Below are 17,967 nucleotides of genomic sequence, written 5' to 3'. Positions count from 1 at the left end.
ATTACATAGGTGTATGTGACTGTATGTCCGTGTATTTCTGGATTGAATACCAGAACACCGTCCTTACTCCTTGGTAATGTGATGGATCCAATAATCTGGTGCTCCTTGAAGCTGTTCCTGGAATTGATTGGTTCGTAAGGAGGTTCAGAATGCAACATGCTGCAAGGTTGGCGGTTAGAGAGCCGTTGCTATCCATTCCCACCAAGCTCCGAGAGCTTGTGTCGCCATCTCTTGAACCCCCGCATTTCGCACCACCGTAGGAACCTGCCCAAGAAGGACCAGAGGTTGTGCAACTGCGTGCCCAACGGTATCGTACTCAACCTGGAATATACATGTCTTACATAGGACCAACGTGGCCGTATCTGGGTGATTCGAGATGACCTTTAGTGACGGTATCAATGCGCTCCTTGAAACTTACTCGAACTGCCTTGCCCTGCTGAAGGCGTTTCGCCAAAGTCGGAAGGAGAGCAGCACAGCCGATATTCAGCATCAGCAGTCCGCCCTGCGGAGATCTTTGAAGTCAGACCGGTCCCTGGTTAAGCGCGCGTACTCATCGAAGTTGTCCGAGTCGGGGAGCCGCTTTAAGAAGGGCGATGGTGAGCACCGTGTAAGCTCGATAAGTCATAGCCGACTAACACAGACAGAAGCTCGGGCCATCTCGGCACTGGATCGTGTCCTCAGGAAGCTGAGGAGCGCAATCAGGGACCTGCTCCGCCTCCCTGGCAAGAAAGAGACCCTGGACTTGGACTACGAATCGCTCATGTCCCTGTCGAATGCTTCTAGAGTCGAAGCAATCAAGGCCATCGACAGCCTGTCCCGTCGACTGGCTAGCCCATCTCGATCATCTGGCTTTATATCGACGTCGTCGAGAACTTCCCCGAGCGCAACGTCGCCATCCAGGCACAAACGCCGGCCATCGCCTAATGCAGAAGACGGACCCTCTGCAAAAGCCAGCAAGGGGGAAGGGTCACAGACCTCAAGCAAAAAGTCATCACCGACGACCAAAGGTGGGGAAAAGGCGGCAAGCAGGCAACAGAAGCTGGCTCCCGAAAAACTTCGAAAGATTCCACAACCGTCATCTCCGCCTTCGCCGCCCCCCAAGGCTCTGGGGATCCAGCCGCAGCGGCAGATACCCAGGCTGAGGAGCGGGGATTCGCTGGACCCGGAGGCGGCTGCGGCTCACAGGATATCCATCATGTCGTTCTCGTCGGATAGCACCAAGTTGGGGCAGATCCCGCAGCGGAAATTGAGATCCGTCTATGTGGGCATGACTGACCCGGATGGTGATGAGTACAATGTACGGCCAGTGTTTCCGTTGAAGCCGTATACCGTGGAGGTGAAGGAGCGGAGATTCTGGGGCTTGTTCGGCCGGCGGCGCGAGGGTTGAGCGTCTGTCAGCTGATTGTTGGTGAGTAGACTAGAATGGTATTTCTTGACGAGGTCAATAGTGTCTACTTTCCAATCCGTAATGCTGGTGTTGAGGAACTCGTACATGTTGCAGTGCCGTGTCAAGGTGGTGGAGCTGTGGTCTCAGGTGTATCATGCGCCAAGACGGAAGTTCAGGGTTGAAGAACGGCGCCTGTTGAACATGATTTACCGTAACAGACGTATTGTAGCGTCACAGTACGGAGGTACAGTCCGCATTTACCTCAATACTTACAAGATTGTAGCTGTATTGCACTGTGGTCTGTAGGTATGCGCCATGGCCCCTACGAGGGGCTATAACACACCGCGCCCCTCCAGTCACTGTAAGACGATATCAAGGCCCTGGCGACCGTAGATGGTGTGTTTACCAAGCCTATTAGGATACTGTGTGGTCTATGCCTGGACAACCTTGGTATAACATGAGTGCAGAATGACTTTTGGCCTCGACCTTTGTACAGTGGTACTGTATCAATATAGTACCTAAGTTGACCCCTGGCTGATGTACCTAGGTAGTTTTATTTTAGGTCGTTGTAGGTAGGAACAATGACTTGAGTGTATATGTAGCGCGCGAACCTTTCCATGCATGCGAAGGAAAACCCTGGCAAACATCATCGCAAAGCTACCTTACTTCGTCTTCGCGCTTTCTATTCGTTCTCCCGGCTTGGTGGCGGATATAGCCACATAGCGCCAGTGTTCTTGATGTAGATAACCCTGGGCGCCTGCGACTGTGTTGATGAAGTAACGCTCGAGATGGAGAAATTTGACAATGTAGTAGGGTATGGCTGCGAGGACGTAAAACAGCCACAACATGGGGCGGATGTTCTTGGAGTAATCCTCGACCCTGACATCGGTAAACCCAGCGTCCTCGAGCATGCGAGTAAAGACGCCTTTGTGGGAGCGAGCATTGGTAGGCATGGCGGCATACTTGTTCACTTTGTTCATGTCGTCGACTACATGCTTCGGTATGTGTTCCTCGACACCCATGTTGTGGTCATATTCGAAGAGGACAAGCCTCCCCCCGGGCCTGAGAATGCGATAGAAGCCGGCCAGCGCCTTCTCCGGGTCGGTGGCGTGAACAAAGGTCTCCATGGTGTACACGCCATCGTGCGACTGGTCAGGGATGGATTCCAGGTGCTGATAGTCCATTTTCTGGACGGTAACTTGGCCGGGCGGGAGGCCTGAGCGGGCAATGTTCCGCTTCGCCTTTGTGATATGGTGGTCGATAATATCGATGCCCGTGATGCGGAGCCCATGACGGGCCATATACATGGCTACGTGGGCGACACCGCAGCCAGCGTCAAGCACTTGCGAGCCCTCGGGGAGATCTAACGCGCGGAAGAGTCTCTCCTCCATGGCACGTAGGGCGCGCCCTATAGGGAAGGGCCATTTCGCGCCATCTTCATAATATCCAAAATGCCGAGTGCCGCCGAGCAGAAGGCGATAGCCAATGCGCGATTCGAGAGATTCGTAGTACGATTTGAGTTGTGGGTTTGCCTGAACGAGGGCCTCAGAGGAGTCCCTGGCATCGGTAGCCATGTGTGTTTGGGCGATGTGTCGGTGGATGGTCGAATGCGGGCCGAAGCGGAGCCGCGCTGTTGACAAACCGGTGAGGATGGAGTGTCTGGTGACTGGAGCAACAAAATCCTGCGTCAGTCGCTGTGAATCATTTGTCTAAAAAGCTATTGGACTTACCTGGTAAATATGCGACAGGTTTGGATGTCGGGCCTTGGAGAATGGTTTCGATTGCTGCTTTGGACAAGATTCGGGAAAGCTGAGGTGGATGGTGCACTGCAGTGTGTGTTGCGCCAAGCGCGGTCTCGCGGTGTTGGCCAATGAAGTCCTGCCATCTTGCGCAAAAGCGCTTAGCTGCACCCCTGAACTCCCCTTTCTTTTAACTTGGAGCCTAGCAGCGCCAGCGCAACCTACCACCCTTCATCATGGTAATGCAACATAACTTGAACCGTCGCCCTGCAGATGCTGAAAGATAGCTCCAGATCTGAGCGTCGCATTGACTGGAACCAAACACCTTTTCCAGCGTCTCAGGAAAGATGTCGACATGCAGTTCTTTTCTCGCCGTGGTGTTTGTTTCATGTTGCCGCCGTGGGGAAGTAAATACCTACCGTTGCTATGTCCGCTCGATCTCGTTATCTCAGGCTCACCTTTCCTTCAGCTATTGCATATAGACTGTGCTGCCGACACCTATCCCGTTCTTAATGTACAGACAGTCAGAGACCGCCGTGCCGTTTGCTTGACTGACTAGGCACTTACCATTCATTCATAAGGTACTTCAACATACCGTTTTCTTAAGACATCGGTTCACCCAGTGGCCTGGCGCCGCCACTTCACACTTTGCCGCCAGTCGAGCAGCCTGAGACGAGACTATCTACGGTACTACCTATGCAGGCTCTTGTGCCCTGCTTCACTTGTGTTTTTCTGTCTTCATGTCACTCAGCACATCCTCGGCCGAGCCTTCAATCCCGGGCTCTTGGAACGACACTTCCCAAGTCACGGTAGGATGGACGGGGGGTGGTTCGGGACGCGGCAGTATCGATGTTCTCTGGTCCTGCTGTGTCACCATTATCTTATGTTGTTGGGTTTCCACCTTCCCTAGTGTCCCCTCATTGAACGACAAATGGTTCCATCCTCTGGTAGACAAGTTCAACCTTGCATGCATTGGCTTCCTCGGCCCGAATTACCTTTTCGCAATTGCACTTGGACAGCTGTCAAGCGCAAGACGGAGCGTCAAGGTATGTCATGTTCCCTACTGACTACACCATCCCGGCCTTAATCAACGCCTCGATGTATCCCAGAAGACAAATGACCTGACCGCCGCGTTGCTAGTTGTTTGCCCAGTTGCCTCACCCCAACCATGACGGGGAATGGACACTGGTTCATGGCTTCTTTGCGGATATGGGCGGCTTTCTCCTCGCCGACCCCGACTATCCCCCTTTCCCCGTCAATTCCGAGCAGCTGTACTATCTTGTCCGAAACGGCCATATGGACTTCCCGAGTCTGACCAAGGTTGATATCAAAGCACGAAGTCAAACTGATGGCTTATCAAAGTTTGTCCCTTCTTTTCGCAGGACTTTTCAGGAGCCGCACTTGGCAACTAACCAGTTCTTGATAGAGTCATTACGCTGTGGCAGATGTTCTGGTTTTCTGTGGCGGAACTCCAGCGTCTTAGAGAGGGTTTGCCCATGACCACTTTTGAGTTGACCGCCCTCTCCTTCGCGCTCACCATGCTCATTACATCGCTGTGCTGGTTCTTCAAGCCAACCATCAATCAGCCCACCATACTGCACCTGAAGCACGGCAGGAGTGTCCAGAGTATTCGGTCTATTGCTAGGAACTCGGTACGCCAATCAGGACACCCACCTTGTCTCTCTCAAGACACCCACTCCGACTACCAGTCCGAGAACCATCATGCTAACGTCCCGAGTCACAGACCCACCCCGATCTTCCCTCCACTTGGTACCGCACGCCGCTTGACTTTATCTCTCCCTCCCGCCGATTCCGCATCGACGTCCATTGGTCCTACTACGCCCAGCTCACCTACATGGTCCACTTACCCTTGTTCGGGCGAGAGATCAAGACACGACCCTGGGATCGACTGCCATCCGACGCATGGCTGGTCATTGATCGGGACTTGCTTGCCCCGGGATTTGTGGTCGTCGCGGCTTCCAGCTTGGCGCCCCTAGCGGCGTGGAGCTTTTACTTCCCCACCGAGGCAGAAAAGATGGCGTGGCGTGCGTGCAGCATATACCACGCGGCATTCTCTATCGCGGTCTGCGCATACTATATTTATGTGGCCACTCAAGGTAGCAACAGCTTTTCCAAACGCGCCAATAATTGCGACACCCGTCCGGCTGCTTCTTCGGGCTTTCACCAGCAAGCCGAAGATACTCAAAGATCAGCCCCGGGCGGGGCCCTCCCTAGCAAGGTTCAGGTTGTTTATGACATCGAGGCTGTCCAGTTGACACCGAACGGAGCTTTCGCCAGGTCGAAAGCGGTGATCCAAGCATGCAGTGACTGGCTAAGACGCTGGCGAAACATCTCCCCGGATGGCGACCCGGACATGGAGCTTGACTTCTTCGCAGCCTCTCTACCGCTAGTGGGGACTTTCCTCTTCATATGCTGTCGTCTGTTTTTCTACGTGGAATGTTTTGCTTCAATACGGCAGCAGCCTGCAGGGGTATACAAGGCCGTGAACAAATATGTTCCCTTTCTTTAGGAGAGTGTCTTTTCGGACTACATATATGGCCATTCAGGGGTATGCCCTTGTCTCCACAGATCCGTCCCTATGTGCCCACCAGCCCTGAACTCCTCCACTGCTCCTGAGACCTCCCGAGCGTATGGGAGCACTTTGCCCTGTTTCAGCGCTAACACTATTAAAGCCGCTGAAAATAGCGACACCACCCAGCTAAATTCGGCGGCTAGAACAGCAAGTTCTCGACTTACCATCGTAAGTGTAGTCAAGGATCATGATCACCCTGTCAAGAGCCAATCAGAAGCCTTCATCAGGCTTGGCTAACAGGTCCCTCAAATCTCCCCCAGGTGTCAAGTCCCAGCACACTTTGCAGGTGTGCAGGTGGCAGCGTTGGACAGGTAACCGTAGGGCTCAATTACCTACACCTGTAGCTAGGCCTTAGCAGGTGGCGGGTGATCCGTGACTACCTAACCATGATCCCTGACTACCTACACTTATTACGATGGTAACTTGTATTACTGGAGACAAAGTCGGAAATTCGAAACACCAAACCGGAACCCACATTCCCTCAGGCGATCTGACGAATGCAGGATGTCTTCTTCAGCGCTTGATGGAGACACGATAAATCCAGAACTCCCCAGGGTTCGCACTCCAGTTCGCACTCCAGAGATGGCGATCCGATGTGCTTGCTGAGCCAGACTCACAGACTCACAAGTCACAAATGCCGTTGTACAGAATTTTGTACGGGAGCAAACCTCGACGAATATCAAACTCATCCCCCTTACCTCGTGAAATGGAGGATGGATGAGTTATTGGTGAACTCAATTCACTCAAGTACCTCACCATAACTGCCGAGCATCGCTTTTTATGATGCTCGTCCCCTGTCTTTCGCTATCCTTGCTTGCCCGAAATCGCGGGTAGATCTCCGGGGTTTGATGCTCCCCAGCATTGCGTGGCACGGCTGCCGTTTCAAACTGTCGTCGTCACCGTTGAACCTGCTTGACGGAGATCAGGTCGCCAAGACCAGCCCGGAATATGCCTGCGCAAGGTGTATATGACCATTGTTTTCTCTTTAAAACATCCCGAGTTCATGTTTCGAAGAAGTTATCATGCTAGGCTGGTTCCTGTTCTTCAATTTATAATCTTCCTTACTCTACATTGCAGATTGAATCCGGCTTGGAACTTTCGCGACAACCGGCTTGCTGCGTAGAGCCTGATATCCTCAAACTTATTGTCCCTCCTTGCCATCATGGTTTCTCGGTGCTTAGCTGTCCTGGTGGCGGCCACCGCGGCGATGGGGCAGACACCAGAAGGATTCACCCCGGCCTCAGATACAAGCCTCATCGTCGATTATCGAGGCGTTGTTCCTCTTAATGGAACGGTAGTTAGCCGAAACGGTATGTCAACCAACGCGAGCGGGCACGCAGCATCACCCAGCAGCGCCGGCACAGGCAACGAACGCTAATACCTGCACCAGCGACCCTCACCCAGCCCCGAATCGGCACCCTCAGCCAACTGACGGGCACATCGTACGCGGTGATGATGATCGATCTCGACATCCCCACCGCAAACCCTCCCGAGACGGACACACTCCTCCATTGGATGCAAACCGGCCTCACCCCAGCAACGACGGCCACGCAACTCAACACGACCGCGGGAACCATCCGCGCGTTCCTCCTCGAGAACTCGACCAGCACGGCCCCGATTGTGCCCTATTTCGGGCCCAACCCGCCGGCGCGCATCCCGCTCAGTCACCGGTACACGCAGATCCTGGTCGACACGAGCGGCATCACCGACGAAGGGATGGAGACGCTGCGGGAGGCGGCGGCGACGATCAGGGGTTTCAATGCCGAGTCCGTACTGCGGCAGGCCGGCCTGGAAAGCATGGTGGTGGCCGGCAACTCGTATAATGTCACCAATCCCGGACCGGTCGGGGCGCAGACTGGAGGGAATGGCGCCGCATCAGGAACAGGAGCGGGGACGGGGAGTCAGCCCACCGGGAGACCCGTCACTGCCGCGGCGGTGGGCGGGTTGGGGATGCCTGACGGCCGGTTGGCTTTGGCCGGGGGGCTGTTGTTGGCTGGGGTGGCAATGCTGGGGTTGTAAGCCTCTGGAGTAGGCTTTGTATTTTCAGTATTGAGGCCAATTTTTGGGGGACTTTTGGCGCTTGTGAAGGTTGCGAACGATTCTTGGTTCTGTCGTTATCAGCCTTCGGTTCTTTGGTTCCATTACTCTGGATTCAGAGCTGTGGTTCAACCAGAGACACTCGAAGTGCCGTGACATGTAGATGTTATCCTGTCTCCGAGGTCACACAGCGCTGTCCAAAAAGTGAGTGCAGGCCCCTGACGACAGCAGAAGCCGGCCGGTTCGCATCCTTGTGCCTATGTTGCAGTGGCACCTCGTCTGAAACCCAACCCCGATCCATTGGCCAACGACAAGCTTGAAAACCGCCCTGGGAGGAGAATGATAAGTCAATATGTAGAGTAGCTTAGTAATTATAGTTGGGTTAGAACGCTACGCTGAGCGAGGTGGCGTGCGGCCTTACACCACTTACACCATTTGCCGATTACCGGATTTGGCCAGCGCGCGGTTCATCTTTTGGGAGCGCGCGGTGTCCACTGCTATCCCGCGCGCTTTTACGCAAACATCGCCGGCGACTTTTCACTGGATTTTATGTGTCGATGATGAACAACTGAGCCGCCTGATTGAGTTGATGATCGGGCTCCGGGGCGACTGGTTGATTACCTACTTTCTCTCGGCGGCATGTGGTCGTAAAGTGGCCGACAATGGCAATTTGTCAGGGGGAGGGCTTGGAGAGCCTCGTAGGAAGTTATATATCAAGCACCCGCCGTTGGTATGAGTCCCAGGGCCAACTCGATGCGGGTATATGTGTGATGAAGCACGTAGCTTTTCACATCAACGACCTTTGGTATCCAACAGAGAGCTCCTCGATTTACTGCACATCCTGTCATCATGGCTAGAACGATCGTCATCCTCGGTGCCAATTATACTGGTGTCCCTATAGCCCACTATCTCCTTAAGCACACGGCGGCCAACGTGAAAGACCTGAAGGTGGTAGTTGTCGCGCCGAACACGCACATGTACTGGTTCGTGGCCTCGGTGCGCGGCATACTGCCCAACATGCTGGCCGACGACCACCTCTTCCTCCCTCTTGCTCCGGAGTTTGCCAAATACCCGTCTGACAAGTATGAACTTGTCCTGGGGAAAGCTGAGAGGGTGGACCCGACTAGCAGCATTGTGGAAGTGCGCATAAACGATGGCTCAGCCCGGACGATCAGATACGACGATCTGTAAGTGACCCTGATCAGGACTTACCTAGAATGCAGGCTAACACAGCCTTATTCCAACAGCGTCATCGCCACCGGCAGCAGCTTCAAGAACGACATGCCCTTCAAGAACCTCTCCAGCACCGACGACACGAAAAGAACCCTCCACGAGTGGGCCCAACGCATCAGCGAGGCCAAATCCATCGTTGTTGCGGGCGGGGGCCTCACAGGGGTTGAACTCGCCGGCGAGCTCGGACAAGAGTACGCCTCGACGGGCAAGAAAGAAATCACCCTCATCTGCGACAAAGATCTGCCGCTCGAGCCCAGGCTCAGGCGCGACGTGCGCGAGACGGCCAAAAATGAACTTGAGCGCTTCAAGGTCAAGGTCATCACCAACGCGCGGGCATCATCCTCCCCGTCGAGCAACATCATCACCCTGACCCCGACCAAGTCCTCGCCATCCACCTCCGAGAAGGCTGCGGCCAAGATCCCCCGCACGCTCTCGGCAGACCTCTTCATCCCGGCCTTCGGCACGATCCCAAACACCTCATTCCTCCCCGCCAGCATGCTAGACGACCGGGGCCATGTCAAAACAACGCCGACGCTCCGGGCTCAGGGGCACGACAACATCTTCGTGGTGGGCGACGCAGGCAACCTGCAGGTGACGCAGGGCGTCTACGCCGACGCGCAGGCCGTGTACCTGGCCAAGCTGCTGGACGCGCGCGCGCTGGGCAACGGCAGGGAGGCACAGCTGCCGCCGTACAAGCCCGATGACAAAATCATGGTCGGGGTCAGCCTGGGGAAGAATTCAGGGGTCGGCCAGATGGGCGGGTGGAAGCTCTGGGGCTGGATGATTGCCATGTTCAAGAGCAAGAAGCTGGGCACGCAGTATTTCCCGGCGTTTGTCAGGGGGGATAGGACTATTCTTGTCAAGAAGAACTGGTAATGGTATTGGCGGTCGTGGACAGGGGGTTCGAGAGTGCTGTTTGTTTCCTGTTGTTAAGTTTGATACCTATCTGCGGCATAGATCGAGAGGTTAATGGGTATAGAGATGATTTCACTCGTTTTTTAGACCTCGGTTTGGTGCCGGCCTGTCGTCTGTGAGTTGAGAGATACAAATTGAGCCGATCGCTTGGAGTGTAGCGCAAGAATTCGGTTGAAACGCCAAACTTGTCCAGAAAGCAATGAAATATTTCGCGATCGTGGCGCAATCAATAGGATGAACGGAAATTCATGACCAAGGTAGCAGAATGCGGGATTGTGTTTGTATTTGGTGGCCAAGGACTCGATAATTTATGATGGTTGTTGAATTGTCGCTGATCATCAATTGCTGTGCTGGTGTTGTTGACATCCAATCAAGGAGAAGAGGGGAATGTTTGACCGGAGGCCGAGAAAAAGGGGTTGACATAGGGGGAGGTAGTGCAGATAACTATCAGGTATGGCTTCACTTACAAGCCATGGATGTTATCTGACGATAAGAATGGAATTCGCAGCCGGGGCGGGGCTGTTGCCTGGTCCGGAGCTGTCGGAGAGTCTTTGCGGGGTATAAATAGGGCTCCCGGCTCCCCTGACATCAAAGCGCTGCAAAAATCTGTTCATTTTCCATCACTTCTCCGGCCGGACGCCCTGCTGCCTTTTGGGAGCCGTGTTGGACAGTGGGAAAGCCTGGCGGATTTGGGGCGCCCAAACGGCAGGTACCGTGTTGGCCTGTGTTGGCCTGTGTCACAGGGTGGCTCGTGCTACGCGCCTCGGCGCGGTCATGGCACGTTCCGCCAAAGAGCCGCTACTGTGACCCGACCCGGGCCCCACTTCGCGTCATCTGCCGGATTGTTGCCCTGCAGCAGTGATAACCCTTAGCTTGACGATAACACCAACACCTGTCAACTACTCCGTACTCGGGATCAGAACGACTGATTGAACTTGATAATGAGCATTGGTGTTGGAAATCTGCGCAAGGAAGGTATCTCGAGACCAATATCCAATACATCGACCCTTTTCCCCCTAGAAAATACAAGAGATCATCTGGAAGGTTTATCGCTGCTTTCCTGCAAGCGGGAGGCAACTAATTAAAGATCCCGACCGGCGCAGTTGCATGGAGGGGACGTGGCTGACCCACCCACCGACGCGACGGGCTGGGACGCGCTTTCTCAAGAATGAACCAGCCTCTCAAATTCGGCCCACCCGACGTCAGATCCCAATTGAACTTCCTCCATTAATCCTATAACCCTCTGCACTCATCTACCTTCCTGCTTTAACTTATCGTCGACATCAATCTGCCTCCGTGTCGTCAATTGCGCGCAACCGCGATACAGCGCCGTGGTCGCTTCTCAAGATGGCGGCACAAACAAACGCCTGGTCGGCGCCCTCACCACATATGCAACCCCAGCTGGCCGGCCATGAAGAAACAGGCCTGGAGACGCGGCCGATGGGGTGTAAGTTGGGCTCGCTTCAATAGCGTTTTGTGTCTAATCCGGTTTCTAGTGAAGGTCCAGTACACGTTCGATCGAGAAGGCCAAGTGCACTGTTTGGCTAGGTGGCCTCACATCCTTCAGATCAGGACGATCCCGCTTGACGAGAGGACAACAATCGGCGTGGTCGACCTCCGGACTTGCTTGCAAGCTGTTGCCCAGTGCAGCCCCGAGATCGTCAACCAGGAGCAGAGCGACTACAGTGTGTATGCCTACGACTATTCAGAACCGGACGTGCCCCTGGTAGGGCAAGGAATGCTATCGTGGGGCCTGGAAGCCCAAGGCGAGCTTCAGCAGCAACAATTGGTCACAGGACGCGTCACACGAAATCTACTAGCCATTCTCAGTAATGGAAGCAGAGATACGCTGGAAGTCAGACTGAAGCTGACAGCCGTCGAGAGAACGGTGCGACGCACCGATTTCGCCAGCATGGACCTGACGAATGGGTTGAAAGTCGCCCCGAGCCCTGCCGACGCCGTGTCGGAATGGAACTCATTCCTTCAGTCCAACACCATGCTTGGACGTTCCGTGGATGCGGCACCAGTATCGTCACCAGCGGTACCTCCGGCCCAACTGAGCCGGTATGAGTCCTCGATGAATGATGCCAAGCCGCCCGACATGCGAAGAGACAGCTTTTCTCGGCCTCCTACCCGCCCGTCTAGTATCCCTCCAGCCAACGGGATGCCACCGAGTGCGGTTCCTCCTGCAAATTCAACACCCAGTGTCGCGTCGGCTCCACAAAGAGCCCAAAATCCTGCGGAGAACGTGCCGTCGCCGGCGGTTCCTTCCGCCACAGATTTTGTGCCCCAACCGCGCCCTTCACGGCCATCTTCAAGATCGAGAAGCAAGAAACCAACAGGCAGGCCGAGAGGTCGGCCGAGGAAGAATCCCTTGGAGACTGGCAATACATCTGCAGCCGAAGAGGCTACGGATGGCGATGATGGACCGCAAAAGAAGAGAGCCAAGGTAATCAGGACTGAATACAGCGTCATCGCCCCGTTCGGCTCGGTACCTGACTCCCTGCGAGTCGCTGCAAGCACTTCAAACTCGTTGCGCACCATGAGACCAGTTGGCGCAGGAAGCGATGCCAACGCTCCGAGCCATCTCCAAGACGTACCTCGCGCCCCCACTCCAATCCCTGACACGTCGCTGTTAAAACAGCAGCAGAGAAGAAGAGCGGCGGAGAACAAATCCAGGTCTGAATCCATGGTCAGCATGGACAGCATGCCCATGTACCAGTCGGTGCCTGGAACGGTACCGGCGCGAACCTTGAGCCAGGATGCTCGATCACCGGCGGAATCAATTGCGCAGACGCCGGATCAAGGGTATTCACCAGAAGATAGTGTTGGTGAGTTGGGATCGTCACCACCGGTTCCACGCACCACTGCCTACCTCCAATCCAGCCCACCGGCTTCGAGCCCCATCCTGCGTGGGATACCCACCCACAACATCGACTCAGGATTCATGAGTGGAGGTCTGGACGACTTCTTCGATGACGAAGACATGCTGCAACTTCCGCAGGCGCCAATGCAGGACCAGATGGCGCCTGTTCCATCTCTCCCCAAACCCAGCAAGCCAAGCAACCGTAAAAACGGAGATGCCCAGCAGCAGCAGCAGCAGCCTAATTTCCCGTTCCAAGAAGTGAACCCCGGTCCCCCGGAGCTGTTGCCTACCAGGAGCATTTTCAATCCCGCTGGAAAGGCAAAGACGTTGAACAGACCAACACCGCCGCCCTCTGCTGCGCCCCCGGGCAAAAGAGCGAACAACCGCTCTCTCAAAAGATCGAATACCGCGCCGAACCCGGTTGTAGCTCAGCAAGATCCATTGCCACAGGAACAGCCTAACACCCAGGGGAATGATAGTGGAGTCTCGCATGCTTCTGCGCCGCCATACGAGCAGCAGCAGGAACAGGCTGCTTCATCTAACAATACCACCGGTCCGACACATTCAGGTGGACATGATGCAGACAACAGCTACTTTGACGTTTCCCACCAAGACTCTAGTTCCATGTCTGCGATGACGCTGCCTATACCAGAGCGTCCTGAGCCGGAACCTCACTTGGCTCTTCAGATGCAACCGTCTTCGAGACCTGCTTCGAGGGGACTTCCTGAGCCGCCTGTCCCGGCCAGCGACCCCGTCGCGGAGCCAGTTTTGACCTTGCCTCGAGTCTTCACGTCAGAAGCGCCTTGCCCTTCGAGCGATTTAGACCCGCCACGATACAATAAGAATATGGTCAAGAAGCAGAGTATCAAGGAACGGCTTGAAAATGCTATTGAGCGGGGAGAGTCGCCTCCATTTTGCAGCAACTGCGGCGCCATCGAGACACCAACCTGGCGGAAGATTTGGACCCAAGACCACTTCGGAACTCCAGGCTTTCACGAGTTTTCGGATAAGCCAGGATGCGTGACTGCAGTTGATGTGCTGGAGCGGGATGCAGACGGACAGCCATCTGCCTACCGACTCGTCAAGAAGACACTCGGTCCAAACGACGAAAAGAAGTTATGGACTGAAACTCTCCTATGCAATCCTTGTGGTATCTGGCTTGGCAAGTTCAAGGTACACCGACCGCCTGACCGGTGGGACAAGGATTATGCCCGACTCAATCAACCGCGCAAAAAGCGCGAGCCAAAGAGCGGCAATTCAAAGTCAAAGAAGGCGCGTACCAAGAGTGACTCGCAGCCGAATCCTACTTCAGAAGCATACTTTACGACGGATCCGATCGGCCCAGCAGATAGCGAGTCACCAAATGAGAATTACGAAAATGGGACAGGATTCAGGCAGCAGAGCGTGGCCACGGCAGAAGACAATAATTTAAACTTGCGGAGCTCCCCGAAACAGCGCTTGACTGGATCGACTCACTCGAGGGGTAGTGGAACAGCGGACAGCCCTATCGCGGTCGAGGACGATCTGGGAAGCACAAGGAGGCTACTCTTCCCGTCACCCAGAAAAGATGGAGTACCCAAGGTGCTCGGGGAGCTTGCGATCAACACGCTCCACACAGCCACGCATAACGATGCCCGAGAGGCCAAGTCCGCAACGGCAGGGAAGGAGAACACTACAAGATCGGAGCGTCTCGGCACCCCGACTCTCGACGACCACGGCGAGCTCGACCAAGAACTCTTTGGCACTCCTCCCAAACGCCCGTCCACTCCGCCTCCGAAGGCTTCTGCAGCCCAGGGATCGTTCAAGACGCCGACCCGTCCGACCCCGAGCCATCGCCCCATAACAAGGAGCATCTCGCGGTCGATCCGGTCGATCCGAACCATGCCCAAATCCCCCGGAAGCCAACTCGCGCTCGCGCTCGCCCATCTCCAACGAACACCCTCCAGAACCCCGCGCTCCAGCGGCAGTATAGGCCGCCGCCGGAGCCCGCGCCATAACCAGCACGCACATTTTGCCCTCGACGATGTCGTACTCGACAACGACGGTTCCGCTAATGGCGTCGTCTTGCCGTTCGACTCGCCCTTCACGGCCACGCTGAACCAGCTGCTGAGCGAGGCCAACGAGTTCACGGCCGATTCGCCGTCTCACGGGCTGAAACACCTCGTGACCGATCTGAGCAATCTTCCGTCGCTTGGTGATGTCGCGGAGGGAGCGGGGGCCGCTATGGGCCAGCATCATCATCAGCAGCAGCAGCACCAGCAGCAGCATTCACTTGATGCGACCAACGGCGGTGCGGCGTCAGACGGACTCTGGGAGCTTTTCGAGCATCGGTTCAGTCATACCTAATCTCTCTCGCCGCGGCCGCCGGGCCGTTGTTTTTGTTTTGTTGAGGCACACTAGATGCTACCTAGCTAGGTGTGAGGTGGGCTAATGCGGGTGAGGGGGTTTACAGGAGCTTCTGGGTGGAGACGCGAATGCTTCGTCAGCACACGAGCTTTTGTTCGCTTTTGTTTTCCCTGATGCTCTGCGTTCTGTCTCGTCTTTTTGTTATTTTTATCCTCTGTTGATTTTATTGCTGCCTTAGCCTTGTTTGCCGTGGATCAGATGGCACGGCACAGCATGGCCTTGGAGTTTGTTTGTTTTGGTTTTGTCCAGTCTCCCCCTTCCCGCCACGGCATGGTCAAGGCGAGCGAGTAAAATTGTTGGGTCCATTAGTGTATGTACATACCTTCAGCGCATAGTTTGAAGGTGGGAAATATCGGGAGACGACTTGTCTCCCCGGATTCATCCAAGTTCGTGCGAGATCACGGATTGTTCCGCTCGTCTCTTGTGCCGGTCCGGTAGCGGTTGTCCACGGGACTCTTCTGCGCCTATTACATCATCATGATGTCCATCGACTACATGCTTATTCTCCTTTATACGGCCCAGGCCTGGGACTTTCCTCTAGGCGCCGCTTGTTTTGGACGCTCGGTCTCTAGCGGTAGGACCGAAGGAAAGGCTCGAAGCGTCGACCCTTTTGTTTCTTGCTCGCGCGACCCGTGGCGGATTTGCATGTTGTTATTTTCTGCCAAGATACCCTTACTCGAACGGTTTGCTGACAGAGCGCTTTGCATCTGTGGGCTCGCTTTCGTTCAAAGCGGCCGCTTAGGCGCGGGATTACTTGCCTCGCTTGCTAGCTTGCGTGCGGAATCACGGTCGACGGAATAGGGGGGTTACTACCGTATAGATTCTGGAGTCGATGTTTAGATACTGTGCATACACTGACCTTAGACTTGTGTCTGTTCTCTCATCCGCACAAGGCAACGCTTCAGTCCATCCGTTGTTGTGTGGTGCGTTTTCTCAGTGATGTTTTTCAGGGCAGGTGCCAGGCACGGTCTGTTGTCACTCGAGAAGGCGATCGATGATTTCCTGCACCACGGTTGGATGAAGAGTTGATGTAAGCAACTAGCTATGCCGCTTGACTGTTTGATTATCGATTTGTAAATATGCTAGTCGTACGCAAACAACTCCCGATGCTGGTGGGAGATCTCAACTACTGCGTTGGCGAGAGAGTAGTCTAAAGCAGGGTCCCATTAGAACTCGATATTGTGACAAAGCAAGGGCCTTCTGGGTCCTTCCCTTGCCCCCTCCTTGTCTTGGCCCTCCCCATCCGGTCGGGTTGATGAGTTGACGGGATAGCTCTGGGCCTTGTCCGAGGATGAGGGGAGGATGGCAACAGGACGCCCGAAAAGATTGGGGTACTGCTTCGCCACTCCGGCGGTTCGTTGGGGAAGCAGGTTGAAAGTGAAAAGTGACTCACCTACACCCGTGCCCAGGTCGATAGAGCTCAGTACCTTGACCGACAGGTCCGGGTTCACTTTCCCAATGATTTGAACACCGTTGCCCGCGGCGAGGTGGGCTTCCTGTATGCTTGCAGTTAGTGCGCATGCTCTGCAGTGGTCCGATGTAGCCGGGGTTTCCAGCCCCCTCCTAGCTCCGTCGTTTACTCCTCTCGTCCTGAGCTTGGCTTGGGATCTCCGAGGCATAGGAGGAGCACATGGGGGAGGGGATTACTAATGTGATTCCAGAGTCCTTGAGAACTTACGCGATTCAGATGGGCAGTGATGTTCCCGTCGGCGTCAATCAGGGCTTCGTCGCCACGCAGCTGGATGACCTTGCCTACTACAATGACATTCTTGCCCACATATGAGTTGAGGTAGGCACAAGTGACACGCGGGGTCGAAATCGCCTCCATCTTGAGGGGTATCGAATCGGCGGGGTGATGAACTGGTTTAGATTCGAAATAATTCCGTGCAGATGATGCCGGCTCTTGGTCCTGACAAGAAACTTCAGTCGCTGTCGGTAGTTACGGCTGGACCCTGGATTTAGTTGGTTGCTTAGTGTAGCAGATTTTGTTGAAATGGACGGTGGTAGGCGAGGTAGGCAAGTAGGTGCAATGCACGACAGTCACAGGGTCTCAGAGGGTGTCGATGGCCCTTGCCATAAAGTTTGGCCTGTGCTTGCTGGTCTGGCCGTTGGTCCGCTCAGCCCCGGAAAGGTGGGTAGCCTTGTGGGGCCAGATCTCGATCGCTCTTGGCATTTCTCGCTCGGCGGGGTGCGGCGCCGGGACCATGCCCAGCCCCAACGGCTGCTTGAGGCCGAGTTGACTTGCAAAGCGCCGATAATTGGATGACCTGCCAAAGTTAGTGGAAGCAAGCGTGAGGCCGCTGTCAAGACGGACGTGGTATGCACAGAAATCCGCCTAGGCAATGTCCGGTATTGATGTCCGGTTTTCATACCAAGTCCATCTCTGCTCCACAAATTGGGCTTAGTTCAGTGGGGTTATGTATCAGGAACCAAGAGAGCCAACCAAGGTACGGCGAGGAGGTTGATATCTTCATACTTCAAAACAAACATTGGCTCATGCGTGATTGGTTTTTTTTAGACGTAACTAAGGTAATGTTATGCCGTTGTCCTATCTGACTTCCCACCTTGATTCTTTTCACCGTTGGTCGTTACATACTACCCTGAAGCGGAAGATGCCGTACTCCGGTTGCTGTCACTTGCCGCCGCAAGCGTCAGTTGGCTTGTTTCAAGTAACGGCCCGAGTAGTGTACAGTGCCCAGACAGGCAGTTGACCGTCCAAAATGGTTTCGGGCTTTGGAAGGTCTCATTCGGATACACCCAGAGCGGGACTGATTACGGAAATGTAGACTCT

At 54.9% G+C, this 17,967-nt stretch overlaps 7 protein-coding genes across 7 annotated transcripts; 5 read left to right on the top strand and 2 right to left on the bottom strand.

The window, feature by feature from the left end:
• The first annotated feature begins 126 nt into the window (after nt 1-126).
• Nucleotides 127-1,496, top strand: N656DRAFT_846723 (uncharacterized protein). Its single transcript, XM_064819241.1, has 2 exons — nt 127-596; nt 645-1,496. Exons 1-2 carry the CDS (start codon nt 377-379, stop codon nt 1,385-1,387), a joined length of 963 nt encoding a protein of 320 aa, XP_064668267.1. The 5' UTR covers nt 127-376; the 3' UTR covers nt 1,388-1,496.
• A 140-nt stretch (nt 1,497-1,636) lies between these two features.
• N656DRAFT_756962 (S-adenosyl-L-methionine-dependent methyltransferase) lies at nt 1,637-3,268 on the bottom strand. The gene is made up of 2 exons (XM_064813134.1): nt 3,118-3,268; nt 1,637-3,053 (listed from the first exon to the last, which is right to left on the bottom strand). The coding sequence occupies exon 2, from the start codon at nt 2,959-2,961 to the stop codon at nt 2,050-2,052; it is 912 nt and encodes a 303-aa protein (XP_064668266.1). The 5' UTR covers nt 2,962-3,053; nt 3,118-3,268; the 3' UTR covers nt 1,637-2,049.
• A 598-nt stretch (nt 3,269-3,866) lies between these two features.
• N656DRAFT_713149 (uncharacterized protein) lies at nt 3,867-5,656 on the top strand (the record flags this gene model as incomplete). The annotated part of the gene is made up of 5 exons (XM_064811873.1): nt 3,867-4,172; nt 4,267-4,487; nt 4,553-4,778; nt 4,871-5,243; nt 5,340-5,656. 5 exons carry the CDS (start codon nt 3,867-3,869, stop codon nt 5,654-5,656), a joined length of 1,443 nt encoding a protein of 480 aa, XP_064668265.1.
• A 1,240-nt stretch (nt 5,657-6,896) lies between these two features.
• On the top strand, nt 6,897-7,621 carry N656DRAFT_675855 (PEBP-like protein; the record flags this gene model as incomplete). Its single annotated transcript, XM_064810480.1, has 2 exons — nt 6,897-7,029; nt 7,110-7,621. Coding segments are annotated over 2 exons (645 nt in total), but the record flags the coding sequence as incomplete, so codon positions are not given.
• Nucleotides 7,622-8,605: 984 nt separating this feature from the next.
• On the top strand, nt 8,606-9,865 carry N656DRAFT_713459 (FAD/NAD(P)-binding domain-containing protein; the record flags this gene model as incomplete). The annotated part of the gene is made up of 2 exons (XM_064811896.1): nt 8,606-8,943; nt 9,004-9,865. 2 exons carry the CDS (start codon nt 8,606-8,608, stop codon nt 9,863-9,865), a joined length of 1,200 nt encoding a protein of 399 aa, XP_064668263.1.
• Nucleotides 9,866-11,014: 1,149 nt separating this feature from the next.
• N656DRAFT_196780 (uncharacterized protein) lies at nt 11,015-15,385 on the top strand. The gene is made up of 2 exons (XM_064808848.1): nt 11,015-11,351; nt 11,401-15,385. Exons 1-2 carry the CDS (start codon nt 11,252-11,254, stop codon nt 15,114-15,116), a joined length of 3,816 nt encoding a protein of 1,271 aa, XP_064668262.1. The 5' UTR covers nt 11,015-11,251; the 3' UTR covers nt 15,117-15,385.
• A 732-nt stretch (nt 15,386-16,117) lies between these two features.
• On the bottom strand, nt 16,118-17,115 carry N656DRAFT_196881 (replication factor A protein 3). The gene is made up of 3 exons (XM_064808849.1): nt 16,855-17,115; nt 16,570-16,672; nt 16,118-16,326 (listed from the first exon to the last, which is right to left on the bottom strand). The coding sequence occupies exons 1-3, from the start codon at nt 17,002-17,004 to the stop codon at nt 16,259-16,261; spliced, it is 321 nt and encodes a 106-aa protein (XP_064668261.1). The 5' UTR covers nt 17,005-17,115; the 3' UTR covers nt 16,118-16,258.
• Nucleotides 17,116-17,967: the final 852 nt, after the last annotated feature.

Source organism: Canariomyces notabilis, assembly GCF_033297395.1.
Source record: "Canariomyces notabilis strain CBS 508.74 unplaced genomic scaffold N656scaffold_18, whole genome shotgun sequence".
Taxonomy (NCBI): domain Eukaryota; kingdom Fungi; phylum Ascomycota; class Sordariomycetes; order Sordariales; family Chaetomiaceae; genus Canariomyces; species Canariomyces notabilis.
The sequence above is the reverse complement of the archived record's forward strand: the minus strand, read 5'-3'. Positions and strand labels throughout refer to the sequence as shown.

Bases quoted from the DNA above. Each gene is read 5' to 3' on its own strand.
- N656DRAFT_196881 (XM_064808849.1), bottom strand. From the start codon at position 17,004: ATGGAGGCGATTTCGACCCCGCGTGTCACTTGTGCCTACCTCAACTCA. The intron at 16,673-16,854 runs GTAAGTTCTCAA...GCAAGCATACAG, and splicing joins TCACTGCCCATCTGAATCGC to GAAGCCCACCTCGCCGCGGG. The intron at 16,327-16,569 runs GTGAGTCACTTT...ACCCTGCTTTAG, and splicing joins CGACCTGGGCACGGGTGTAG to ACTACTCTCTCGCCAACGCA.
- N656DRAFT_756962 (XM_064813134.1), bottom strand. From the start codon at position 2,961: ATGGCTACCGATGCCAGGGACTCCTCTGAGGCCCTCGTTCAGGCAAAC.
- N656DRAFT_846723 (XM_064819241.1), top strand. From the start codon at position 377: ATGACCTTTAGTGACGGTATCAATGCGCTCCTTGAAACTTACTCGAAC. The intron at 597-644 runs GTGAGCACCGTG...TAACACAGACAG, and splicing joins CCGCTTTAAGAAGGGCGATG to AAGCTCGGGCCATCTCGGCA.
- N656DRAFT_196780 (XM_064808848.1), top strand. From the start codon at position 11,252: ATGGCGGCACAAACAAACGCCTGGTCGGCGCCCTCACCACATATGCAA. The intron at 11,352-11,400 runs GTAAGTTGGGCT...TCCGGTTTCTAG, and splicing joins GGAGACGCGGCCGATGGGGT to TGAAGGTCCAGTACACGTTC.